The 10,420-nt window shown below is 29.8% G+C and overlaps 2 protein-coding genes across 2 annotated transcripts; both read left to right on the top strand.

Annotated features, from left to right (window-relative positions):
* The first annotated feature begins 248 nt into the window (after window positions 1-248).
* On the top strand, window positions 249-3,604 carry LOC130671054 (nuclear receptor subfamily 2 group E member 1). Its single transcript, XM_057474740.1, has 5 exons — window positions 249-252; window positions 1,320-1,460; window positions 1,527-1,622; window positions 2,898-3,125; window positions 3,291-3,604. Exons 1-5 carry the CDS (start codon window positions 249-251, stop codon window positions 3,602-3,604), a joined length of 783 nt encoding a protein of 260 aa, XP_057330723.1.
* A 1,033-nt stretch (window positions 3,605-4,637) lies between these two features.
* On the top strand, window positions 4,638-10,012 carry LOC130671224 (uncharacterized). The gene is made up of 10 exons (XM_057474991.1): window positions 4,638-4,785; window positions 5,454-5,642; window positions 5,713-5,955; window positions 6,029-6,223; window positions 6,719-6,946; window positions 7,093-7,545; window positions 7,624-7,954; window positions 8,042-8,247; window positions 9,334-9,537; window positions 9,605-10,012. The coding sequence occupies exons 1-10, from the start codon at window positions 4,677-4,679 to the stop codon at window positions 9,853-9,855; spliced, it is 2,409 nt and encodes an 802-aa protein (XP_057330974.1). The 5' UTR covers window positions 4,638-4,676; the 3' UTR covers window positions 9,856-10,012.
* Window positions 10,013-10,420: the final 408 nt, after the last annotated feature.

Here is a 10,420-nt window from a genome sequence, read left to right as displayed (position 1 = left end):
ATAATTAAAAATTATAATAGTAAAGTTTAACACAAATCAGAACAAGGATAGCTTAAGTAAATATTATTCTATTGGGTATAGAGCATCGTAGCGATTTGTTTGACAATTCCCACTCTCAACCCCTTTTTACACGCTTATATTTACCCTTAAGTGGAATCAGAATCTCACTGCTCACCAGGATATGTGACCATACTTAATTCACCTTTCAATCGGGTAACATTTACCTTTACCAGTATCATAATAAAATAATGGGTGAGCTCAAAATAATTTTTTTATCACAATTTTTCAAATCAATTTTTTTTTTAATCAGTGTTTTAACCGTTTTCTTTTTGTTAATAAATATTGTTACATTTATGTCAATTTTAATACACTGTCGAAAATCGGGAGTGATTTCGGAGTGATCTGAATTTTTTAAAATCCGCATTCACTACAATTCGGAGTTTTAATATTAAAATAAACTTTTCTTCAATGCAAATTTCTGTTCGAGGGAATCAAATAAATAAATAGTCGCCCGAGTCGAAATTCAAAGCCCATTATGAACCTTCTAAAGTCGGATCTATTTCGGACTTGGAGACTCAAAATACGGTGTTTCCATGTTACATGTGGTCCGATTCTGGTCCCTGAAGTGCTGCAAATTTCTGTTTTCAGCACTTTAGGGTTCAATATAGGATCTGATGAAAATTAAAGTCAGGTGCTATTTTGAACCTCTGAGCCCCATTTTATTGTAATATTAATAATATTAATAATTATAAAATTAATGATAATATTAATAGTATTAATATCATTAGCATTATTAATATAATGATTAATAATAATCTATGTTACTCTGGATTTTATTTGCATTTACAATGGTTCAAATAATTTCAATTAAAATTATCAAAATATGTAGCAAATGCTGTTAATAGGTAAATTTATTATAATAAATTAATAATAATAATTAATTTTATATAAATTTCGTTGCATGTCAAAAAAATAATGCTTACAATTAATTAAAAAAAATCTTTAATTTATGTCAATCATAAATAATTTAATTATAATAAATCGAAATTTATTACGGGACTAATATTGTCGGACTTGAAGGTTCAAAATTGGACCTCTCAGTGAATATTCGGACCTCTGGGTTAAAATTCGGAGCTAGAGGACTACAGGGCTCTCAATCGGATCTATTTCGAGCTAGAGGGGCCTATATAGGCTCTAAATTTCGATTCGGGCGGCTGCTTCGGATTCACTCTGAATTGACTCGGGATTTGATCCGCGTTCACTCCGAAAATTTTTGACAGTGTAGAATGCCATTGCTTTACTTAAATTATTTTTATTAGGACGCACTTTACCAAGTCCAGTCGCATGTAAAGTATGTGGTGATCGTTCCTATGGAAAGCATTATGGTGTTTATTGTTGTGACGGGTGTTCATGTTTTTTTAAACGGTCTGTTCGACGTGGAGTTGTTTATACTTGTATAGGTATTAATTAAAAAAATAAATACATTAAGTTTCTATAATTTAAATTACATAGATAAAATATTTTAGCTGGTAATGGAGCATGCGCAGTAGATAAAGCAAGAAGAAATTGGTGCCCACATTGCAGACTAAAAAAATGTTTTGCCGTAGAAATGAATATTACAGGTAATTCTACTTTTATTATTATGACTATAAGTAGAAAAATAGGTGGTAAAAATTCTGAAGTTAGTGTGATGTGTGAAAAACTTGGACTTGATGACGAACAAACAAGTGGCCGCGTGACAGACACGTGCTTGATCATACGACGATATGTAAACATTTATAATTGACAACCGACCACAAACATACTTGTCAAAATCGCTGCTATGCAAATAAAATCATAACTAGATTTTATATAGATAAGTGATAAAACGCTCTCTACCTTTTACTTTTTACCTTTTTATTTAAACACAATGGGGTAAAAAATTTTTAAATAAATAATAGAAATGTTTATTATTTAGGTAAGATCGCGACAACATGACCTTGTATAAATTTTGTAAATTTATACTGATCAATAATTACAATAAGTTATATGAGTATATAGGGCAGAGTGGGGAAAAATGTGACATCACTTTTTAACAAAAAAAATACAGAAGACTTGTATGATACTCCCGAGGTCTCGAAACATCCAACAGACGCCTCAATTTGGGTCAGGATCGCTGTCTAAAAAATCCTACATGGAAATAAATTTTCTTTAAAAATTACCGTTAAATTCACTGTAATCGTGGGACATAATGCGGCGCTTTTATTTATTGCCATTTTTGAAATAAAAATTACGAAAAAATTTATTTATTTTGCGGTAGACTTCATAAAATTTACCGAAAACCGAATAAAACTTACAGTAGACTACGGTAAAATTTGTTGAAAAAAATTTAAAAATTATATCACTTACCAACAAATGATTGGGTCGTGCTGTTCGTTCCACGATTACCGTTAATATAACGGTAATTTAAAAAAAAATGTATTTCAGTGTATAGAAAACCTATAAAAAATCTAGACTCAGGGCTCGGTACTGAGGGGAAAAAATTTTTTCCTTCACTTTTATGTGCTGGCGTTCTTCCAAAAGACTAGCCTGATAGAAACTCTAGCAAGATAAGAAACTCTTTTTGAAATTCATTTTACTCAATTTGCCCCATTCTCCATTATATAGAGGAGGGGCAGGCAAAAAGGGACCGGTCAGTTGAAGTGAATCATCCGAAAATTTTTATTTTATTTTCTCTTAGTGAAGCGATTGAGGAAAAAAATATTTTTCTAGACCAAATGGTGGAATTTTATACTTTTAGACCTTTACCTAATCATTTAAATATGAAATTTTATAAATTGACTAGAGTTTTCATAAATTTTAAAAATTCTCAACTAAAAGCAATAATTATCTTAATTTAAAAATTTTTTAATTTCAAGCTGTACAAGAAGAAAGAGGTCCACGAACGAAAGTTAGGGACAGGATTCCATCAATAAGTTCTTCAGTTTCGTGGACACCAACAGAATCTTTTAACATAATAAGTTTACATAATAATAATTCATCATTTGGCATAAATGACACTAATAAATATCATGAAATTACTTTTACACCCAACATCAATCCGTTATTCCACCGAAGTCAGTCATTGCCAAGAGTAATAACTTCTGGTATGAAAATTTTTCATTAAATAAATTACTCCCCATACGAAAAAAATATACATCCGGGCAAATTGCATAAATGAGATATTTATGAGACGTATATGTCTCATATGCGCCCGGATATATATTTTTTTCGTATGGGTCAGTTTACTAATAAAGTAATTATTTGTCTAGATGAAACAATGCAGTATGAAATAGTAGCAGAAATATTTTTATCATCAATCCGCAACGCCCGTAGACACAAATATTTTTCTAAAATAAATCCAATATCACAAAATATAATATTGCGTAATAATTGGTCGGCTATATTTATTTTACATTTATCAACATGGCCGATTGATTTTACGACACTCAATATTACCAGTTCTATGGCCAATAAAAATTTAATTAAATATTTATCATCAGCACGATCAACTATTGCTAAGTTACAGCTCGATCAAATTGAATTATCGTGTCTCGAAACTTTTACTCTCTGTTCTGGTAATTAATTTTGAAAAAACATAATAAATTAACTTGGATCAAGAAAATTTTTTTGAAACCTCAATTTTCTCGAATAAAGTAGAAATCTTCTGTGATCAACACAAATTCTCTTGGCTCAAGAAAATCTTGACTTCGTTCCCGAAAACGTTTGTCCAAGAATATTTTCTTGACTCAAGATGACTTTTTTTCTGTGCACAAATTACACTTTTGAATTATTATTTTTTCTTAATTCAATAAATTATTCTTTAATCAAAACAAATTAATTAAAACGACATATTCTTCAATCAAGACGTAAAAAAAATTTATTTTTCTTGATCGAGAAACTCATAAAAAAATAATTACTCTCTAAATAAAAAAAAATTATTGAGTCGAGACTTGATTGCAAGAGATGAATTTTTTCTTGAATTAAGAAAAAAAAATCCGAGTTCAAATTAATTTTTCTTGAATCAAATTAATGATTTTTCGTCTGATAAAAATCCATTTAAAATTTTTCACTATTAATTTTTTTTTTTTTATTATTTCCAGAAAATATTGAATCGATCGAAATAATAAATAATGCGAAAAATTCATCACTACAATTGTTAATAAATCATTTACAAGAACGTGAAAATTATAATTATCGATTAGCGGAAATTATGTTCGCGTTGCCTATTTTATTTGGTTGTTGCTCTAAAGAATTATCGGCAGCATTATTTACTCCAATTATCGGCGATGTTTCACTCGAAAAAGTGATCGCATCTATTCAATAATAATATTTACAAACAAATATGTTCAATATTAATTAAATATTTGATTAATAATAAGTATTATTTAATGCATAGTACGTTTGTATAATAATTATATTTAAAATAAAATATATTAATGTACTTGTTTATTTGTTTTATAATAAATCATAACTATGTTATTGATCTGCTATCAATTGAACTGATTTAACGATTGAAAAAAATTTTTTTATCATGTATTTTTAAACAACAATTGCACTATCAAATTCAAACATCAACATGAACATTAAATTAAATTAAGCATTCAGAGAAATTAATTTATTCACGTCATGCTTTTTCATTAATTAACACTGACGACATGTTTTTTGATATTAAAAAATTATTATTAGTAATTAATATAGTAATTTTTAATACTGGATTAGTATTAACTGAAAATTTAGAATGGAAACCGGATATCGATTACAGTTGTAAGTAATTTATTTATTGATTATTTGTAAGAAATTTTAATGAGTTTTTTTATTATTATCATTAGAGAAGAACAAGTAAGTTTTGAAAAATTCATTCCCTGGTGGAAATTTTTCAGACTTTTCTCTGAAAAAGTCTTCAGAATTTTGAAAAAGTCTTTAGAACTTAAGAACTGAGTTTTTCAGAGAAAATTCCGAAAAATTTCCACCAGGGTTTTTATAGAAAAACACAGAAAAAAAAGATTTCTTGGTGCAAAAAAAAATTTGCACTATACATTGAATACAAAAAGTTCTTATGACTAGAAAAAATATTTTCTCAAGGGAAAATTTTTTCTCGTCTCAAGAAAATTTTCGTTTTCAATTTATAATGCAAAATATTTCTTAGGGAAAGTAAAAATTTTCTTGGGGTGAGTAAAAATTTTGCGCCAAGAAATCTGTTTTTTCTGCGTACATTAATACTGAACATTAATAACCAGACAGTAAGTCGATAGTAGCAGGTTTTGGATGGAAAAAATTTTTTATGTTACCGTCTAATAAAATTATTTAAAAAAATTTTAATCAAAAAACTTGTCATTATTATTAAAAAACAACTTTTTCTGAACTAGGAAAAAATGTAGTAAAAATCATCTAGCTCAACATCTTGAAGTTTAAATAAATATTTTGTACTTTAGGTAAAGAAGAACGACAACCAGTTGTTGAATACTATCGTGAAAATGGTGTACAGTATTTATTTTTTTCACAACGAGTTACTTGGGAGGAAGCACGAATGATATGTAAAAGTTATTATTCAAGATTGGCAATACTTGACACTATGGAAAAGGCAACTACTATTGCACGATTGTTGGCTGATTCGAATATAGGTTTAAAAATTTAGAAATAAAAAAATTAAGGAATGTTATATTTCTAAAAAAAATTGTTTTTTTAATTTAGAGATGGAAGATACGTGGGTTGGCGCAAAGAGAATAGATTTCGTGTGGTACTGGATCGATAAAGACACAGGCCCGTGGAAAAATGTGCTGCCAATAGAACCAAATGTCGAAAATTTCCCGCCCTGGAGTCGCGAACCGATTCGACCTACCAAAGAATGTCTTGCCATTGATCGCCAACTTCATCAATACCCTAATTTCGTCGATCTCGATTGTCGACTTCAAAGACCATTTATTTGTCAAAAAAGTCTCTATTTGTTTTTTTCCTAAAATTTAATTAATTATTGTGGGTGTCAAAATCGGATGCTTTTATTTTTTAGAGGACGGTGATATGAACACTCCGATACCATCAAAATGGATACAAATAAATAGAAATACATTCACATTGTACCATGGCAAGGTAACGTGGCAAGAAGCTGCGATATATTGCAGAACGCAGGGATTTAGATTAGCGGTTGTTAAAAATTTAATTGTTACACATATTCTTATTAATAGTATGACTAAAACTCGCCCAGGTGAGCAATAAAAATTTTTTACATTAATTTTAGATCAAAAATAATGAACAAATTTTAAAAATTTGTAACTTTATAAAATTATTTATCATTAGATATAATAGTGTCGCGATTAATAATTTCTGAATTACCGCAAGATGTCGCATAGTAAAACTTTTTGTTCGAAAATACAAAATTTCAGTCTCCGTAGATATAAAATTTTTTTTTGACCCGTATCAATTTATTTAATAATTTATTTATATCTTGTTCTCAAAAAATATTTTTGTATACTAATCAATAGGTAGATAACGAAACTAGTATTTAAAAACTACACGGAGAAATTATTCCTGTTTGAAATGCTATGGTGTCATAGTAAAGCCGGGCTATGTTAGCCACCTAACGGAAATTAAATTAACATCTATCAAACATCAATATGGCCATTGTAAAATTTTAAAACAAGAATAATTTCTCAGTGTATATGATATCTTTTTAATAGAAAATTTATCTTTTCTTGAAAAGATTTCGAAAGTGTATGGATCGGAGCATACTTCAATAATGGCCGTTGGATTTGGTTATCAACTGGCTCAATATTAAATTCACTAACCGACGAAAGTGGGTACCCTCCATGGAGATATGGACGACCTGAAAAAAATAGCGGCTGTCTTCTTCTAGATCGTCATATGGAAAAAAATTCAACGTTTCTTGAAATGTCATGTGATCACAAACGTGACTTTATCTGCGAACAATGTATGCACCAATAACGAACATACCGCGTATTTCGATGTATTCAAAAATAGAAAATCTACACAAAAAAAAGGATTTCTTGGCGCTTAAAAATTTCTTGCACCAAGAAATCTTTTTTTTCTGTGTACTAAAAAAAAAAATTACCACAGATTCTGATGAAGAGGAAAATGACTGGTGGGATGATCCAATTAAATTTTCCTATGACAATGATACATTTATAATTTATCCATTTGACAAAACATGGAATGAAAGTATGGAGCATTGCAATAATTTAGGCAGCGTATTGGCCAACGTAAATAATATAAATATAATAAATATGATAATTGAGGCAATGGGTGATCATCCACGCGAATTATCACATGTATGGCTTGGTGGTAATTACAATTCAAAAACTGACGAGTGGTTTTGGGTTGCTACCAATAAAAAAATACCTAAAGACAAAGACGAAAATGGTTTTCCACCTTGGACGAGTATTGAAGGTGACGACGGGATTGTTTCTCAATCATCATCAACTTGCCTCAATTTAGATCGTACCGATCATGTAAAATCACATTTTTACGGGCTAGATTGTACCAGTAAACAACCATTTGTTTGCAAAACGAGTAAGTTCTTACAAACAAGTCATTTAGTATTTTTTCTATTTCCGTACTTTGTAATCTAAATTTTCTACTCAATCGCAGCATGTGATATTCCACCGACAATAAACAATGGGACGTGGAAATGCACGGACGTCATTAACGGACGAGAGTGTATTTTACAGTGCAATAAAAGCTTGATATTAACCGGAATAAATAAAATCACCTGTACGTTTAAAAACGGCTGGTTTGCCGGTGACAATTTAATGGAATTTCCCATTTGTTTAAATGCGTCCGATTACACCGAACGCATGATACGCTCACTGAGCAAAGATATACAAACAAGTTCAGCTTATTACCTTCTAATGGATCATTCCTCGACGAATATTAAACTAATGGCTCTAAAATTTGCTCAGAATATTTTGAAAGCTTTCCCGTATGATTTTCTTCCATTTTCATAAAAAAACATAATTTTGGGGTATGAATTAATGCATTTTAATTGTGGGACTTTTTTTGTTGATAGAGCCTCAGATCAATTGAAAACAGGAATGACGACATATATTACTGATCCACCGGCATTTCTACCGTTTCGGCAGATAAATAATTGTTTGTTGATAACTGCGTTAAAACATTTACAAAATAGTACGATGAACAATAAAACTGTCATGGCAAATGTTACGAGGATTAATAAAGAAATTTCTATGTACAATGGACAGAAAATAACAATAAGTAATAAAAAAAAATTAATTAATAACCTGTATGGATATATATTCATATATCGGATCAGGTAATGAGTAGATTGAGGCAATACCTTAACTTTGAAAGAAATCATTTTTTTACACTGGGAAAAAATACCCTGGTGGGGTATTTTTCCATTTTTCGGAATTTTCTCTGAAAAACTCAGTTCTAAAGTTCTAAAGACTTTTTCCGAGTTATTCAGAGAAAAGTCAGAAAAACTTCGACCAGGGTAGTATATTATACACCAAGGGAGGACAGTAGGACATTTCAAATCACGTGTATAATAGTGTATCTAAGCCGAAGGCGAGGATAGCAAACACGTGGACTGGGAAGTCCTACCTTCCTTAAAGGTGTGTATACTATTTTTCACCGGATCTACACGTAAAAGTTTAAATTTTTGCCTCTACTTGGGGGATAATTTTTATCATTTTGTAACGAGTCCTGATTTTCTATGAACTTTCTACAGAATGTCGGAAAAATTAAAAATTCGGGAAGTTGTTGTTTTCACTCTGATTTTCGAAAATCGAGTTTTCATCAGATGTCGACGTTTTGAGGTCCTAGGAAACTTTTCTGACTAGTTTCAGAATGATGTCCGAGTGTTTGTATGTATGTATGTATGTGTGTGTGTGTGTGTGTGTGTGTGTGTGTGTGTGTGTGTGTGTGTGTGTGCACACAAAAAAAAAATTCTTGACTGAAGGTAAATATTCTTGATTCGAGAAAATTTTTTTGGAGACCTAAATTTTCTCAGATAAAGTAGAAATCTTCTCCAACAAAGACAAATTCTCTTGGCTCAAGAAAATCTTGACTTGGTTTCCGAAAACGTTTGTCTTCAAAAATATTTTCTTGACTCAAGATATCTGTTTTTTCTGTGTGTGTGTGTGTGTAAACTTCTTATAACTTTTGAACTGATTGACCGATTTGAATGGTTTTTGCGGCAATTGAAAGTTTTTTGGCCGTCAACTTTCCTGAAAATTTCAGACTATTTGATCAATTATCATGGAAAAATAAATTTTATTGCCTCAATTTACCAAAAATAAATTTGAAAAAAAATTATACAATGATTATTTTGTTTTTTAGTTGCAGTAATTGATTTAGAACGCGGATCACATTATAGAGATATTTTAATGCATTTCAAATCAATAGGCCATCATATTATTATTATCGGATTAAGGGAACACTTAAAAGTTTTATTACCGCTCGCGACAATTGGATTTGACCGTCGGATGAATTTATTTTTATTTGAAGACAACGAGTTCGAATTGATAGTCAACGAATTGCAAAGTAAATAATTTTATTTTTGCAAATAAAAAATTAACACAAATAATAAAAATCATAATTTTTATTTTAGAACGTAAAAAGAAGCTGAAGTGCACAGAATACTCGATGAATACAACGCGCAATGACTTGATTATTCAAGATAAAGGTAATTTACCAAGTAAATCGTCAGCAATTGGAGAAGTAACTTCGGCTCCAATCACTTCTACTTCAACTTCTACAAGTAAAACAAACGATCAAGAAAATGTATCAGAAAAAAGTACACAAACTTCGACAACTGAAGGTACCACTACCCCAGAGAATGATTATGAACAAGAAAAATAATTTTAAGAATATCTGAAAATTTCTTGTATAGTCACGAAAATAAAGAAAAAATGAATGAATTATAAAAATTTAATTAATAATTTTCATATCGTAAACTGTCATAATTGTATTAAAATTTTAGTAATTAACTAAAAAAAGTTAAAACATTAATTGAAAAAAAGACCGTAGTTACAATTTTGCCTAGACATAGATTAGAAAAAAAAAAAACTTACTTTAGTCATCAATCAAATAGGAGTTACACGAAAATCGTTAAATAAATTTCAGTAAAATCTTCAAGTCAATTTTATAATTCGAATTTTCAAATTTCGTAGACTAAAATTCATTAAGTTAATTTTGTTCGACTCCTATTTGATAACAACTGAGTAACTTTTTTTCAAATCTAAAGAGAAAAATCGTAGTAAAGCCGGACCATGTTGGCCACCTGACGGAAGTTGAAATAAACACACGGAAAAAATTACTATAGCCATAACAAAATTGACAGCAATTATCTCAAATTACTGTGACTATTGCGAATTTTACTATGGCCATAATTTTTCCATGTTTTATTTCAATCCCCGTCAAGTGG

Source organism: Microplitis mediator, chromosome 7 (assembly GCF_029852145.1).
Source record: "Microplitis mediator isolate UGA2020A chromosome 7, iyMicMedi2.1, whole genome shotgun sequence".
NCBI lineage: Eukaryota > Metazoa > Arthropoda > Insecta > Hymenoptera > Braconidae > Microplitis > Microplitis mediator.
Note: the sequence above shows the minus strand (reverse complement) of the source record. Positions and strands in the feature narration are given on the sequence as shown.

Coding starts and splice junctions, on each gene's coding strand:
- LOC130671224 (XM_057474991.1), top strand. CDS start 4,677: ATGTTTTTTGATATTAAAAAATTATTATTAGTAATTAATATAGTAATT. Junction 5,643..5,712: donor GTTGGCTGATTCGAATATAG/GTTTAAAAATTT, acceptor TTTTTAATTTAG/AGATGGAAGATACGTGGGTT. Junction 8,248..9,333: donor TGGACAGAAAATAACAATAA/GTAATAAAAAAA, acceptor TTTGTTTTTTAG/TTGCAGTAATTGATTTAGAA.
- LOC130671054 (XM_057474740.1), top strand. Junction 1,461..1,526: donor AGTTGTTTATACTTGTATAG/GTATTAATTAAA, acceptor AAAATATTTTAG/CTGGTAATGGAGCATGCGCA. Junction 3,126..3,290: donor GCCAAGAGTAATAACTTCTG/GTATGAAAATTT, acceptor TTATTTGTCTAG/ATGAAACAATGCAGTATGAA.